Source organism: Biomphalaria glabrata, chromosome 12 (assembly GCF_947242115.1).
Source record: "Biomphalaria glabrata chromosome 12, xgBioGlab47.1, whole genome shotgun sequence".
Lineage (NCBI taxonomy): Eukaryota > Metazoa > Mollusca > Gastropoda > Planorbidae > Biomphalaria > Biomphalaria glabrata.
Genome location: NC_074722.1, coordinates 13,037,107 through 13,054,888, shown reverse-complemented (window position 1 = coordinate 13,054,888; position 17,782 = coordinate 13,037,107). Strand labels below are relative to the sequence as shown.

The following is a 17,782-nucleotide window of genomic DNA, read 5'->3' as shown; positions in this document are numbered from 1 at the left end:
CGTAACTCGTCACGGTTGACCGCTCGTCTAGCGCTGGCCTGGGGCGATTTGCATCGGCTGACTACACACACACCACTACCCCTCTCTGTGCCATCACCAAGTTTATAACACTGCCCCCTCCTTAGATCTGTCCGTCCCGGACAGAATCAACATCATGGCATTGGCTGTGAAGTTTCATCGCTGTAGGTGGGGGTCGATCGGTGGCAGTTAGCTTGCCTCTTGAGCTTGACGGAGCCATCCATGTTGCAGTCAGCTTCCTTCTTCTCCTCCAGTTGGCCATCATCTGTTTGCCTCGCCGTCGTGCTTTCATCGCCATCCACGTGGAATTCAGAAGACGTTTTCTTCTCCTCCAGTTAGCCTTCATCTGGGTGTATCGACGTCGTGATCGCATCGTCATCCATACTGCACTCAGCAAAAGTCGCCTTCTTCTTCTTCTCCGCCAGTTGGTCTTCATGTGGCTGCAGTGATATCGAGGTTGCATCGTCATCCATCTTGCATTCAACAAAAGTAGCCTTCTTCTTCTTCGCCAGTTGGTCTTCATGTGACTGCAGTGATGTCGTGGTCGCGTCGCTCTCTTGTCGTTCGGTATTGAGGGCAGCCGTTTGGCACATGGAAAGGTATCGGATGTAAGGGCTGGGGATACCAAGATCGTTGGCAAAAGAGGTGGCTTCATAGGGCTTTGCGAAGAAGGACTGGGATGGGCTTCAAATCCACAGGACAGGGAATTGTGGGACAGGTCATCATCTTCAGCCTTGTCTGGAGGGCATGCTCGTGGGGCAGGTTGGCAACACTCCTCGTGCAAAGGTCCCTCGTCTTCGGCTTCAGGCTCCATTCGGCTTTCTTTACCACCATCAGGACCTCTCTCTTTCGTCTCAGTATCGGGCCAATCACTTGTTGGTTTCAGACCTTGTCGATGACTTTCGTCTTTCAAATGTCCATCAATGTCAACGTCAGACTGCCTTGGATTCTCTTTACCACCATCAGGACTTTCCTCTCCAGTCTTGGCAGCTGGACCAACGTCTGTTAGGTTCGGACCTGGCTGGTATCTCTCAACTTGCATATGTCTCTCAACGGCTTCGTCAGGTTTCAATGGGTCATCATGATCACCACCAAGGCTCCTCTCTCTGGCTTTAGCATCTGAACGAATGTCTGAGTTGTTGATTCTCTCCTCCACAGCAGGTATGCGTTGGTTCATGGCGGCTATCTTGGTGTTCATGGCATCTATCTTGGAATTGGTGTTTTCCAGCCCCGAGTTCATAGCTGCCATCTGTCCCTGCATAGCTGCCATCTGTTCCTGCATGGTACTGGTGATCTGTTGCTGCATACTACTGGTAAGCTGTTCCAGCAAGTCCGCTTCGACTTCAAAAAGATATGTGTCCGGATCTTCATTTTCTTCCAACATGTCTTCTCGGAGGCGTGCTTGTAAAGTTTCCTTGTTTCCATATGCCTTCAGCCTTCGTCCACGGAGTTCTTCCTTCAGTTCTCTAAATTTAAGTTCGTACAGCAGTTTCAGACGAGCCATAGTAGATCCGATCCAATCCGATTCCGATCCGATCCCACTTCTGACACCAGTTGTTACGAATCTCACTATCCAGGCTCTCTGCAAACTGCACCATACACCACCAACTTAAAGAACTTGACAACTCAGGGCTCCAAAGTAACGTAACACTTTAATAGTTGAATAAATAACAGCAAATACTGTACAATTGGCAGCACGTACACTGTACAAATATCTCTCCTGTTAATAGCCGTACCGCCGTATCAACTCTTGCACTGGCCTCTCCGTCTCGTTCCGGGCTTGCACTGGGTTCAACAGTTCAGGACTGACTTCACACACTAGGCTCGTTGTGTCGGACTCGATCACAGACCAAGATCAAGACGCCGTTCGTCTCAACTGTACCTTATAGTACTCCGCACTGAACCGTTGTAATGCTCCGTACAGAACCACACCGCTGAACTGTGCTGTACTCGACCGTGTTCTGAACGCTTGTCGTGAACCTCCTTTCTGAACCGTCTTGACTGCGACACCTCCGCTCATTATATAGGGTCCCTACTGGCCTTCTAGAACCGGACAGAACGCCGCTCGACGTTTCTAGGTGGTCAGATGACTACAACTCTCGTGACGTTCATGAGCTCTGTTCACGACGACGATCCTACTCGAACCTTCATGTGGATACCCGTCTCGGCTGACCGTCGTAACTCGTCACGGTTGACCGCTCGTCTAGCGCTGGCCTGGGGCGATTTGCATCGGCTGACTACACACACACCACTACCCCTCTCTGTGCCATCACCAAGTTTATAACAATATATATATATATATATATATATGCCTATATATATCAGGGGTGGGCAACCTTTTTGTATCGAGGGCCGCATTAACAAAATTTCGGGAATGGGGGCCAAAATATATATATATATATATATTTATATATATATATATATTTGTATATGTGTGTGTGTGCGTGCGTGCGTGCGCGCGCGCGCGCGTGTGTGTGTGTGTACACACTTACAACTTAGAAAAATACGCTTGTTGACTGTATAATGTCTTTTAATTCATATTTATACTGTATTATACATTCACTTTTCCTTTTTTTCACATTCCAAATTGAGGAATTACTAGAGTTAGAAATTTCTGAAACCAATTCAACGATTTTTTTTAAATTTGCTATTGTCTTTTCATATCACAACATTTCACACAAATGTACAGTTGTACTTAATGTTATGTATTTAACTATATACACTCGTGCATAATGTTCCTGAATTGTGGAACTAGCTTTCTAGTTGTTATACTTGTGACTGCTGTCAAATTATAGTCATTCACCATCGACCTGTTATTTCACTTGTTTATTTTCCACAAGAAAAATATTTGTTCACATATATATGTGTATCAGTATAATGTTAAAACTTAGCAGCAAAGATTTTTTATAGTGTGGAAATGAAGCTTCTGGCACCCATTAAGCTACCGCGGAGGTACTGACTCGAACTTCTCTAACAGGTTATAATTTGCATGGCGTTATGTTCTCTGGAGCTGAATCAGCTTCTGCACTAAAAGGTGAGCTGATGGTATTGAAAACTGGTTCTTGACGTCTTAAAATTTGCCTTCATAAATTCCATAATTAAGGAATCCAAATAAGTCTGGTACTATTAAGCATTTCACTAGAAATATTTTCACCTTTCAGCAAAGGAAAATGACAAAACCTATTTTCCCCTGCTGGCCTGGAGAAATTGGAAAGCCTTGTTTGAAAAGATTTAACATGCATTACATAAGCAAGCAGCCCATTGCAATAGCTACCATGAAAAACATAAAATGTCTTCCACTCTTCATTAGAAAATATTAGTTTCAAAGTCACAGTCAAAATCCTTCTAAGAATGTGGACATTTCTTCTTTGAGAATTTATATTCTTCTCATTACCTTGCCCATGCTAAGCCAGCGGATGCATCGGAATATTTAGTTTATATATCTACAATTACTTTTCTAAACTGCCTGTGGTTATGACCGTAAGTCCGATGTTTTAATTACGGTACTTTCCTTTGCATAATATGATGAGAATTCATGCAGCTTTGAGCAAACTTTTCTGTTTAGAGTTTATGGTTGGGATATTCTCGCGAATAGTAGATGAAAAATATTAAATTAAACCATTTTAACTTATTATTTAAAAGGGTTCCTGGAATTATTCTGAAATTGCAAAATATACGAAAAAGGCATGAAAATCAACTGAAATTATTAAAATCTTCTGAAATCTCAAACAAATCTCCTTAAAAAAAGACAAAATTGTCATTACAGGGTGTCATTCAATATTTGGTTTCCAATACAAAATCTTAATTTTCACTTATTATCCTTATCCCTACCCATACTGGGCCCCGCGCAATCCGTTTCGCATAGGGCCCCGCAATCAGTAGGACCGGCCCTGCCAACACTCAACACAGTTCTTCAAAGCATTGAAGAAATACTGGCCTGAGATAGTGTTTTAGACTTTATATAATGAGAGAGTTTCGATAATTAATAGGGAAATTCTGAATAATTTTTAATAGATTAGCATTTTTATATGTATATACTGTGGGTACACATGATTTCTGTAGGTATTCGCGGGCCGCATAAAACACTTCGGCGGGCCGCATGTGACCCTCGGGTCGTAATTTGCCCACCCCTGATATATATGATAAAAATCACACGATTTGAATACAAATTTTTTTACTTATCTTATTAATAAGTTCTTAATATTTATATTTTAACCAATTTTATATTATGTCGCTTCCATCTGGTATGTAGTGAGTGTGGAGAGGGAAGATTACTTCTAGCTTACCCCACCCTTTATCTTTGTGTTTGGTTGACGGTTTAATCTACATTTGGAAATCACAGTCTATTAACAGAATTAGTCATATATCTATGTAATGTATTCTACTTATAAATAGTTATCACATATGCATATTTTGAAAGAGGGTTGTCGGTACCAGAAGGATATCAGATCATCTAAGTATGATCTCTTGACAGAAGAAGTTGACTTAGGTACATGCAACCCTCAGTATGCTGTTATCCGAATGCCTACCCTTGGTAACGAATGTTCGTCCTGGCGGAGTAACATAGCGTGTTAGGAAAGTGAATTAGAGTGGAACAGAGCTTGACATCGACAGCACTATCCTAAGCTCGTCTCAAAAGAAACAGCCAACTGATCCCACAACGACTGAAGAAGCCACTGTATCAGAAATTTCTTTAGTAAGGAGCATAGCGTGAATGTGGGGATGGTGCGAATGCATGTTGAAAAGGGAAGATAGAGGATCGTGAGATGGAGGGATGTAAACGAAGATCTAATTGGCAATCTTTATGTGTTGTATCAAGATTCAAGTCCTCATTATATACAATATAACACGAGTCTGTTTGGTGTATGATTAAGAGTCTCATCTGCTCGTAACAGTCTTGAAGCATAACAACTCAGCTATTATGGCCACAATATCTATTTATATTTCGCTAATTATTGAAATGACAGTGTTGCATGTGTAAAGAAACAAAATATAGCCTAATAAACACACTGAGCACTTATTGAAAACATTTATTAATTTTCAGCGATCACAATAAGAAAAGACGGTAACAAATCTTAGCATGAGTAACACCATTGTACTAAACACAAAATCTAAAAAAAAAAATTAAAAAAATAATCATATTTTAATTTTCAAAGTAATTAGTAACGATATATATAATTAATCGTTATTAAATCAACTTTTTGTTATTGAATACATTAAATTTAAGGAGACTATGAATAAATTAAGACCGATTGCTTGAACACTTTAAGTTCCTAATAACTAACGACCATACCTGTCTATGGTTATGAAAAAATGTTGACACATTGTTTCCCAGTTCTATCAAGAACTAGAATTCGATACCGCTCTCTGTCTCACCAGTTCTATCAAGAACTAGAATTCGATACCGCTCTCTGTCTCACCAGTTCTATCAAGAACTAGAATTCGATACCGCTCTCTGTCTCACCAGTTCTATCAAGAACTAGAATTCGATACCGCTCTCTGTCTCACCAGTTCTATCAAGAACTAGAATTCGATACCGCTCTCTGTCTCACCAGTTCTATCAAGAACTAGAGTTCGATACCGCTCTCTGTCTCACCAGTTCTATCAAGAACTAGAATTCGATACCGCTCTCTGTCTCACCAGTTCTATCAAGAACTAGAGTTCGATACCGCTCTCTGTCTCACCAGTTCTATCAAGAATTAGAGTTCGATACCGCTCTCTGTCTCACCAGTTCTATCAAGAACTAGAATTCGATACCGCTCTCTGTCTCACCAGTTCTATCAAGAACTAGAGTTCGATACCGCTCTCTGTCTCACCAGTTCTATCAAGAACTAGAATTCGATACCGCTCTCTGTCTCACCAGTTCTATCAAGAACTAGAGTTCGATACCGCTCTCTGTCTCACCAGTTCTATCAAGAACTAGAATTCGATACCGCTCTCTGTCTCACAGTTATCGCCACTTTAAAATTTCGGGTCTCACAAGACTGGAAAAAGGTCGACAACTACGTTTTTCATTAACTTAGAAGGCCAGCACTTGCTCCCCTTTCTTTCACTCTACAAAGATTTCATGAACTGATCTTGAAACCGTCGATTGTTATTACAACGATGGCCCTAACGTAGTACTTCTCCATTCTGCTGGAACAGTTGACGGAATGGAACTCCTCCACTCTACGTCAGTTTTTTAATTTATGAGAAGACATTGGACAGTGTGGACAGACAGACCCCGTCTTCATACTTCTTACTACTGAGACACTACAAAGTGCTTGAAACATCACCAGAAGTCAATTGAGAGGATCACTTGCAGAAATGTGCATGACAAACACATGACAGACGCATTTGAAGTCCTAACAGGAGTGTGAGAATGCTGTTTCCTCTCTCCATTCTTGTTTCTGCTAGCCAGTCACGGAGACAGCAGCAGTCCAGAAGCGGAGCTGGTATACAGTGAGCAGTGTTACTAATGACATCAACTTCTCTCTCATACACACGACACGGATGCAGGAAAAGATAAGCACCGCAGCGGACAATTAAACTGGACGGGATCTTATCATTAACAGAGGGAAATGGCAATGTATTCAAGATAAAGGCGTCTGACAACGCACCCATTAAAGTCCAAGGTGAAGCCCTAGAAAAAGTGAAAAGCTTCACCTATCTCGGCAATACCCTAGATAACCATGACGGAACAGATGCAGATGTCAGAACAAGCTTTGGTAAAGCTCGAGCAGCCTTCCATTTGCTGAAGATCTAGGGAAATAAACACCACCACCAAGATGAAGTTTTTCAACAGTGTTAAGCCAATGCTACTTTATGTATCATTGACCTGGAAAACCACCGCAACACCATAAGAAAAATCCAGGCATTCATCAATAACCCCCTCTGGGCAGACAAAATATGGAATTAGGAACTGTGGCCAAGAACAAAGTAGCCATGGAACTAAATTTTCTTCAGAGAGGCTGGAGATGGATAGGTCAAACCTTTCGCAATCATGCATTACTAGGCAAGGCCTCACCTAAAACCCCCAAAGAAGAGGATGAGGGGACGGCCTAGGAATACATGGCTCCGCGATTTGGAAGCAGATGTCAAGCAGATGGGCAAGACACCGGGACAGTTTGAGAGACTATCCTAGAATTGAGACGCCTGGAGAAAGTTGGTTGGTGGCTTATGACCCAGATGGGATCTTAGGCAGAGTAGGTATGGAGGAAATGATGAATGATGTCATGCCATGTTTCTCCCAATCCAGCAGAAGCTCTCTGTCACTGAGCTCGCCTTGTTACATGACTGGTATCACCCTTTCTTCCATTTCCCGCTTCAATTGCACTAATGAAAAGCATCGAGATATATAAGCAAGAACCAAAATTTAAAAATAAACTGCGGTTGGCCGGGATAACACCCCGCATCAACTGATCAAGCTTTCTTTATCTATTCATAGTCTCCTTTTTTAATGATCTGATGGCTGATTGAACAAGTCACGTGTTTTACGCACAAAACAAACTTGGAGTGACTTGACTAGCTTGACATCTGGAACAAAAACAAAGAGGGGAAACGTCATTTTCTACATTATCAGTTATGTTATCAGACATGATTCAAATAATGATCATAGGCACATAGATGTTACAGTATACAAAGACTACCAGTAGATTACTAGTAGATTTTAATCGATGTTTACCCCGGAAAAGTTAAAACACTAACTGAAATTGTGGTAAAAGATAAACAATATAAGAAAAAAGCAAACAGTTTTGAGCTATCCTTAAAACACCTGTACACACGATTATCATGAACATAGAGTTGATGGTTTAAGGCAAGTATAAAAATACACGCTCTTCGGTTTCTTTTAAAAGGGTTTTTTCTTTTTATTGTTCCCCCCCCCCCTGGATATCCATGATTGATCTCCAATCACTTTGTTCCTGACGTTGAAAACTTTTGCCATTTAATCTTGGACTTTAACCCTAAGGTAACCAGATTTTTCCCTAAAGTGTAAAATGTCCGGCTTCTATGTAAATTACATACACCTCCTATCAATCGAATTTTTTTCCTTCATATTGTAATAACTTAAGTGAGGCAACTCGACAAGGCCCATCGATATTTATTTACAAGACATCACAGGTACACAAACAACATCTATCTTAGGCACAATCTCTCCATATTGGCTCTCTACTTGGGCGGAAATCGTTAGTCTCTTCATGTCAACATCCTGTTCTAGTTTGGTTACTAGAAGTGCGCATCTCTGCACTAGCCTGGATGGTGGTGCGCATGGAAAAGTCATAACTTTGCCCCCGTCTTAGCACTTTTCGTCCCGAAAAGAAACACTGCAGTGGAGCTTTGACAGTTCAGGTGGAGGTCGATCGGTGGGAACCACAGACGTTAGGGTGTCTGTTGCCCACAAAGCCATCTGCACAGTTTCCGGTGGTCGTCGCTTCCTCTTCTTCCAGTTGGCCAGTCTACGCTTGAGGTGATATCGTGGTCGCTGCTTCGACCTCATGACGATAGTCGCTGATGCCAGCCAGCTGACACATGGAGAGTTAGTGGAGGTCAGGGTTGCCAGCCACGTAACACAAATGGATGTTGTGGTGATCACCGTAGATTCCAGGGTTGTTGTTCTAAGACGCTGAGTCAGCGGACCTTTTCCATGAACGTGTCGTGACACAGTTGTAGGCCCACAGCTAGCCATGGTTTCAAGCACATAGTCTTTCTCAGCTTCATCTGTAAGGTATGCCCATGAAGCATCCTTGTAATGTTCATCCACCTCTACATGAGGTTTTGCTGGGATTAATTCACCACCGTTCAAGTCACTTTCACTGATGTGGGCAGAAGTACACATTTCTGTCAAGTTCAGGTCTTGTAGCTGGGTTCTTGGCATGGGCACTGTCCCAGCAGGACGTCGCATATACAGTTCATGTCAATCGCCAGGATGCAGTTGCCAAGTATGGAGTTCTCTCTTATGCCGCTGCCAAAGTCAAATTCGTTGTTTCTGCCTCGGCCATTGTTGGGGCCCGTATTCGCAATTTAACCCGACGACATCCAAGGCAAGGAATCAGAAACGGTCTTGAGGCTTTCATGGTTTGAGTTCTCATCAAAGGTACTGACAGATAAACAGAGGTCTTTAAGGTCCATAGCAGCCAGCTTGGACGCAGACCCAACGTTGTCTTGATCTGTCTGGCTCGTTGCAGATATACCAGGAACAAAAGTTTTAGGCTCATAACAGACTTCTATAGTTTCTTCATTTGTTTCTTTTATTTCAATTCTTCATATCCCATTGAGATCGTCGCAGCAATCGTTGTCACGCTTCTCGCCCTGAAATTCATCCCCGCCAGACTTGCCCACAACACAGTCACAGACAGCGCTCCAATCCCCAGCGCCTCCATCACCACTGTTTGTGCAGCCACAGTCCTGACCAGGCAACTGCTCCTTCCCTAACGAGTTTATTCCTCCTTTTGCTTGCGAGACAATTTTATCACTTTGGTCTATTTGGCCTTCTACTTGCAATACACTTTCATCTACTTTGTTCAACTTTATGTTCCTGCTCATGTTCAGTTGTTCATCAAATGCATCCAAAAAGTCCTGGATCTTGCTAATGAACTCAATAATCCCAAGTTCAATTTCAAATGTGTAGGTCTCCGGATCTTCTTCTTCATTGATCAGAGCTTGCCTCAGACGAGCCGTGAGCGTTTCCCTGCTACCGAGGGATTTTAAACCTAGGTCCCGAAGCTCTTGTCTTATCTCTTTAATTGAGAGCTGATGTAATAGCTTCAAATATGTCATGATTGTAATTAAAGCCTACCTCCTCTCGTTGAGTTGCCTATAATCCCACTTCTGACACCAATTGTAATAACTTAAGTGAGGCAACTCAACGAGGTACATCGATATTTATTTACAAGACATCACAGGTACACAAACAACATCTATCTTAGGCACAATCTCTCCATATTGGCTCTCTACTTGGGCGGAAATCGTTAGTCTCTTCATGTCAGCATCCTGTTCTAGTTTGGTTACTAGAAGTGCGCATCTCTGCACTAGCCTGGATGGTGGTGCGCATGGAAAAGTCATAACTTTGCCCCCGTCTTAGCACTTTTCGTCCCGAAAAGAAACACTGCAGTGGAGCTTTGACAGTTCAGGTGGAGGTCGATCGGTGGGAACCACAGACGTTAGGGTGTCTGTTGCCCACAAAGCCATCTGCACAGTTTCCGGTGGTCGTCGCTTCCTCTTCTTCCAGTTGGCCAGTCTACGCTTGAGGTGATATCGTGGTCGCTGCTTCGACCTCATGACGATAGTCGCTGATGCCAGCCAGCTGACACATGGAGAGTTAGTGGAGGTCAGGGTTGCCAGCCACGTAACACAAATGGATGTTGTGGTGATCACCGTAGATTCCAGGGTTGTTGTTCTAAGACGCTGAGTCAGCGGACCTTTTCCATGAACGTGTCGTGACACAGTTGTAGGCCCACAGCTAGCCATGGTTTCAAGCACATAGTCTTTCTCAGCTTCATCTGTAAGGTATGCCCATGAAGCATCCTTGTAATGTTCATCCACCTCTACATGAGGTTTTGCTGGGATTAATTCACCACCGTTCAAGTCACTTTCACTGATGTGGGCAGAAGTACACATTTCTGTCAAGTTCAGGTCTTGTAGCTGGGTTCTTGGCATGGGCACTGTCCCCGCAGGACGTCGCATATACAGTTCATGTCAATCGTCAGGATGCAGTTGCCAAGTATGGAGTTCTCTCTTATGCCGCTGCCAAAGTCAAATTCGTTGTTTCTGCCTCGGCCATTGTTGGGGCCCGTATTCGCAATTTAACCCGACGACATCCAAGGCAAGGAATCAGAAACGGTCTTGAGGCTTTCATGGTTTGAGTTCTCATCAAAGGTACTGACAGATAAACAGAGGTCTTTAAGGTCCATAGCAGCCAGCTTGGACGCAGACCCAACGTTGTCTTGATCTGTCTGGCTCGTTGCAGATATACCAGGAACAAAAGTTTTAGGCTCATAACAGACTTCTATAGTTTCTTCATTTGTTTCTTTTATTTCAATTCTTCATATCCCATTGAGATCGTCGCAGCAATCGTTGTCACGCTTCTCGCCCTGAAATTCATCCCCGCCAGACTTGCCCACAACACAGTCACAGACAGCGCTCCAATCCCCAGCGCCTCCATCACCACTGTTTGTGCAGCCACAGTCCTGACCAGGCAACTGCTCCTTCCCTAACGAGTTTATTCCTCCTTTTGCTTGCGAGACAATTTTATCACTTTGGTCTATTTGGCCTTCTACTTGCAATACACTTTCATCTACTTTGTTCAACTTTATGTTCCTGCTCATGTTCAGTTGTTCATCAAATGCATCCAAAAAGTCCTGGATCTTGCTAATGAACTCAACAATCCCAAGTTCAATTTCAAATGTGTAGGTCTCCGGATCTTCTTCTTCATTGATCAGAGCTTGCCTCAGACGAGCCGTGAGCGTTTCCCTGCTACCGAGGGATTTTAAACCTAGGTCCCGAAGCTCTTGTCTTATCTCTTTAATTGAGAGCTGATGTAATAGCTTCAAATATGTCATGATTGTAATTAAAGCCTACCTCCTCTCGTTGAGTTGCCTATAATCCCACTTCTGACACCAATTGTAATAACTTAAGTGAGGCAACTCAACGAGGTACATCGATATTTATTTACAAGACATCACAGGTACACAAACAACATCTATCTTAGGCACAATCTCTCCATATTGGCTCTCTACTTGGGCGGAAATCGTTAGTCTCTTCATGTCAGCATCCTGTTCTAGTTTGGTTACTAGAAGTGCGCATCTCTGCACTAGCCTGGATGGTGGTGCGCATGGAAAAGTCATAACAATATCTTGTATTTTAAACAATAAACCATCGTCATAATAAATAGCAGAAACAGGCGTTAGGGTTATTTGAAAAAATCATTTTATTCAGAGCTTAAGATATGCACTTCTTTGTTTTCCATGGCATAATGCTCACTTTTTAAATGGTGATTTTTCTGACCAACGCACAGTGGACTACAGAAAAAATTTCTACACTGACTCAGCGAGAATTTAGTACAATAATCAGAATAAGAAAAAAAATTATGGAGTTTTTCTCTAATACTTTTAAGTTTTACAGCCTTTGATTTAATGGCATATTTCACAAACTACATTGTAGGCCAAGTTTCTCAAGTTTAATTTATCCTTACTTTGTCCTTCTTTTTTGGGTAGGGGGGTGCAGTGTCCAAAAAAATCCTAGAGCCAGTCAATAATTATCGGATCTTTAATTTTATAATGTGGGTGCCTCTACCTAGTGTAAACCTTTGAGGTAATTGAAAACTTTAATCGAAAGTTAAAATTGGTGTTACAATGCAGAATTCGATATTATTATAAATCTTTGTGATATTCAGTGGCGTCACTATGGGGGTGCTTCTTCGAATGTATCTCCCAAACATTATTAATTTAATTCTATTTGACTTGTAATCTTCCTATAATGAGAAAATGTATGCGCTGTAGACGCCAGGAGAAAAAGTTTCAAAAGATCATAAATGTAGAAAAACGCTAGGCTCCCGGGGCTTCGACCCGGACAACTCTGAGTGAACTTAAGGCTCTTTCCAAACATCTTATCTGATTAGTTGATTGGTGAACGTAACATCTTTTATTGTAAAATGTTGAGAAGCACATAGAGAATTAAGCCTCTCGCACGCCATTCCCCATACATAGGGCTGCAAGCTCTCTACACAAAAAATCAATCTAAAGCGACTTTTACCGCTACTTCCCAGCTGGTGCCCACGAAATTCAGGACTTCTAAAAAGGCGTGACGCCAAGTTACATGTGACGGCCATGTTATTACATTCCTCTTTTCGGCTTTCATGTTAATGCTGACTTTTGTAAACATGTTTCGTCATGTCAAATGTTTCACAAATGTCCATCACAAATGTCCATCACAAAAGCCTGCGCGGGAAAAGATCTCTCTATAGGTAACATCATCTCGGTATGTTTTTCGTAGGATCCTTCTTAGCCAACACTGCTCAGCCTCATTTCAGCCTTCCACGTCTCAAACTTAGGTGGCCGTTGAGACAATGATTGTATTGGGTAGGTGGATTTTAATCTAATTGATAAGCTTCTGCAGATAGGCCGCACTTTTTGAAAGACAGCACCTGCTTTCCAACCCGACATGCAAGACCACGATATGCATCCCCATCGCTTCAGATAGCGCTACATTGATAGGTGAACTTTTCTATTTGTTCAAGATCTGTAGGACCAATGTTGATGTTCAGATAGCGCTACATTGAAAGGTGAACTTTTCTATTTGTTCAAGATCTGTAGGACCAATGTTGATGTTCAGATAGCGCTACATTGAAAGGTGAACTTTTCTATTTGTTCAAGATCTGTAGGACCATCAATGTTGATGTTCAGATAGCGCTACATTGATTGGTGAACTTTTCTATTTGTTCAAGATCTGTAGGACCAATGTTGATGGGGGTACTGGGTAACATGCACAAAATATGCATAACTTTGAGGGCGTCTTCGTCCGTCATCTCTTGTATACATTTAATTAAATTTTAAAGTAATGCTGTATCGTCGGCTAAATCCAACTTGGTTTGGTTTACGCCAATGGAACCCAAATGCAGCCTGTTTAATGCATTTCTATGACATCGTCAATGGCTCCAGGAAGAGAAATGGGGATATGATACATCCTAATCTTATATCCATCTCGATGTTGCAGAAGTCAAGCGTCTGTTGTGACACAACAGCTTCATTTGCTTTAGACATGTCGCTGAATCTAGACAAATTGTTGCGAGATGCCTTATTCTTTTGCTATTTTCCAGAGAGATTCCGATTGACTCTATCAAACTTTTTTTTTAAATCTACAAAACTGATCAACATTCTTAGTTGGTATTCCAGGCTTTGCTTGACGATGTTTCGCAGGACGTAAGCCTGTTCAGTGCTTGATTTGCCTTTTGGAAGCAGCTTAGAAACACTAGTATAATTAAAAACCTTTTCAGAGCTCTTAAAAAATCTCTGATTTAAACAAAAATATGTTCAACTCAATTGTTCTCAGTTCAATAATTCTACATTTTTAATTAATGTAGATCTAATAACGTTTGATAAAATATAGAAAACAACGACATTGTTAAATAGAATTAAAAAACATTTTTTTTAGTAACAGCTTATAGTTTTATTCTTCAACATAAAGAAACAAAATAAACAAAGAATTGTTTATTTTTCTAAACGTGGAGACAATTTTTTCCTGGGGGGGGGGGGGAGTGACACCCCGAGCTTACCGCACCGGGTGACACCGACCCTAGGGACGCCACTAGTGATATTTACTATATTACTGCTCGGATGATATAAGGAACATTAAAAAAAAATAAGTATTCGTTTTCCATTGCAATGGCGTTAATAAGAATCTAAAAAGAAAATATCATTGGGATATAATGTACACGAACTCACATTTAAATTACAAGATGAAAAGTCTATCCAAATTATCTCGAAGAATTGGGTTCAAGGGAGACAAAAGTTCCACAACTCTGCCTCTACCGTTGACAACGGCTTCATCCGAAAATAAATCCAAGCTGCTGGATATTATTACAAACTTTGTCTGTGTTCTCACGTGTTCATTGTGAAATTTATACTGAAAAGACATAAAGAGAAAATAAACCATATTTATTATATCATTTATATCACTATAAGTATCTGTCGTGTATACTTAATAGTCTGTGGCATTTTACGTCTCTCGAGACGATCTTTTCCCTTTGCAACTCCTAGTGTGTCTAAAGAGGCCAATCCTTGATACACAGCTGCGATCACAGGTTGGGCATATGTAATCACCAGGCGCCGTGCATTTTCACCCTTCTTTCTGCTTCTGTTGTGTATGGCATCTTCCTTTACTCTCTCTCTCTCCATGTGGATCTATCCAGTGCCACCTCTTCCCAGCTGCCAGTGTCGACTTAATAGTACTACAAATAAAATGAGGTAATTGTAATTTCCATACATTGATGACATAGGTTATCAATTTTGTTTCAATTCAGGGACCCCCTTTACAAGCCCTAACGATGTTAGCGGTCCCCCGACACAGAGTTATTTGACTGCCCAAATCGCATATTTCTATGCCATTGTCCGACGACGGTCTATACAAGTTTTCATCTTCAAGAAGAGCTTTTCTTTGGGCCTCAAAAGTGTATCTCGCAGCCATTCTGATAGCTTTCTGTTGTTGTCTTTTAAAACTAAGATATATGTAATAGTTCTGTATATAACTGTTATATATCATTTCTTATCGTCTCGGTTATGCAGATCGGTTAATACAAAAAAAATTGTCAAAAGTTGATCCTTTAATATTGATGGGGGAAAAAAAAGCAGGTTCATAGATGCTCTGTGTCAACGTGTGGGTACTAAACGCACTCTATGCATGAAATGGAATTGATTTAGTCATCTTGTGTGTTAGTTTTACATGTTTCGGATGTTCCTTTAGATTTGAAGATACTAGCCCAACCTCCTCCCCCTCCCCTTTTCCCCTTTCTCAGAACGACCGGGGATGGCAGGGGGGAAGGCTCATAGCGCTACCACACGACCAGGCAGCCAAGACAAAGTCAGTACTATTACACCACAGCTTTATTAATTACAAAGTACTATCAACAGGGGTCGACTTCTCTCTCATATATATATATATATATATATATATAATATATGTATGTATGTATATGTGTGTGTGTGTGTGTGAGAGAGAGAGAGAGAGAGAGAGAGAGAAAGAAGGATAATAACTGTACAACTTTTATTATAATTCTTATTATCTCGACATAATATGTAAGGAGCCTACGGTCATACATTTCGTAAAAAACTATCGATAACTTTATAATAAATGTTTTGTGGATACGATACGATACGATTGTTTTAGTGTTGACAGTTACTTTTTATTAAAACATTTAATGAGAATTACTTTTGATTCCACCAGCTATGCTCAATGATTTCAATATTATTGGTCTAAGGCTAAAATATTAACTAATTCATTTTTTATTTATTTTTATTTTACTTAGCGACACTTATTTACCGACAGTGACATAGATTAAAAATAATATATACTAAGGGTTTGATAACGAGTTTGTCATCAGGCTCTTCATTTCAAACTAGTAGAGAGCTCTACTGTTAATAGGGGCTAAGTACGCTTAAGCTTGGCTTCCTATCAAGGAGGTCCAAGCAAAGTTACTGTTTACTGACAGCCTAATGGCAGCACTGAAATACTTTCTCCCAACTACCATCCCTTACTTGTCCACAATCGCCATAGTATTTTGAGTATAAATATTGCGCTATATAAAAGTTATTCATAAAAAAATATTATGTAACTATCTACATGTATACTTACTGTAGCTATCATATTATCCATTATTTTATCGCCATAACGATCAATGAAGAAATGAACATTTTGTCTTGGTCTGCGTCCACTGTAAAAAAAATAGTAATTAAAAAATACGTATATATATATATATATATATTTCTCACAAGTTCATACACTATTTCAATACAAATTATGATACACACAAACACAATGGGGGCTCCTAAATAAAAATAAAATGACAAAAATGTTTATAGAATTGGCAACAAAAAAAAACTTTTTCAATTCTGATCCAGTCCCAATATCATTTTTCCAAAAGCTTTTTGATATTAAAATATGAAAGGAGTGGGGGGGGGGCGTGGAGGCTGAGTGGTTTATCACTTAGCTTGCTAACCTGGGTTCCTGGGTTCAAATCTCTGTGAGAACTGGGATTGTTAATTTCGGGACTATTAAAACGCCTCAAGTCCACTCAACTCTAATGAGTGCTTTAGTTGGGGGAAAGTAAAGGCGGTTGGTCGTTGTGCTGGTCACATCATGACACCCTGCTCGTTAACCAAAGAAACAGATGACCTTAACATCATCTGCTCTATAGATCGCAAGGTCTGAAAGGGGAACTTAAGGTATCCCCTCTATGTTGTGCTGCCATGGGTAAACAATACTGTGAACATGTTTCTCATCAAGTGCAAAACAAAAACAAAACGTTTTAAGGAAACAAAAAAAAATATGCTCACGTTCAGTGCCTCATTTAAAAAGAGTTTTACAGTACATTTAGAGTTTTACAGTAGATTTAGAGTTTTACAGTAGATTTAGAGTTTTACAGTAGATTTAGAGTTTTACAGTAGATTTAGAGTTTTACAGTAGATTTGCTTTGATATTAAGGAATGTTAGGAGCTGCCACGCTGTGTCTAATGCAGATAAGTCAAACGGAGGTAACGCTCTAATCACGAAATAAAATAACACTGGCGAAAGGCCAACAATATAAGTCAGTCGACGCTGGTAGTGAATGTCGAACAAGAGTGGGAACGAAGGGAACTGTCGAATGTCGTCCAGCTAAATTTCTTACGTTCACAGAAAATGACTCTCTCTACTGCCGCCAAAAGTAGTCTGTTTACATTTCGCAATTCTTCCTAAAATCCTCGTCTTGCTTTTACTAGCGGCGTCATTGTCTCTAAGTCAAAACTTTCCGTATTTACGAAAAAAAGACCTTGTGGACTATAATGCAAATGATGTAAATGTCATCTATTTCTGTGCCAACGGTTAACGAGGGTGTCATGTGACCAGCACAACGACCAACAGCCTTTACTTTCCCCCAACAAATGTCCGAGCTGGGTGAACTCAGAGGCGCCCGAAGATCCCGAAATTAAAAATCCCAGTCTTTACTAGGATTCGAACCCCGGTCCCGGTTCAGCAGCCAAGCGATTTACCGCTCATACACCGCGCCTCGTCCGTATTTACGAAACAAATAACTAAT

The 17,782-nt window shown here is 41.0% G+C and overlaps 1 protein-coding gene across 2 annotated transcripts in view; it reads right to left on the bottom strand.

Annotated features, from left to right (window-relative positions):
* Window positions 1–4,747: 4,747 nt before the first annotated feature.
* LOC129921997 (uncharacterized) overlaps window positions 4,748–17,782 on the bottom strand; it is a 27,302-nt gene continuing 14,267 nt past the window's right edge. For both annotated transcript variants that reach the window (XM_056005714.1, XM_056005713.1), the window contains exons 5-7: window positions 16,342–16,420; window positions 14,436–14,616; window positions 4,748–7,533 (exon numbers count right to left, since the gene is read on the bottom strand). In XM_056005714.1, the coding sequence (XP_055861689.1) occupies window positions 14,443–14,616; window positions 16,342–16,420 (253 nt within the window). In that variant the 3' untranslated portion in view covers window positions 4,748–7,533; window positions 14,436–14,442. The remainder of the gene's footprint in view (window positions 7,534–14,435; window positions 14,617–16,341; window positions 16,421–17,782) is intronic.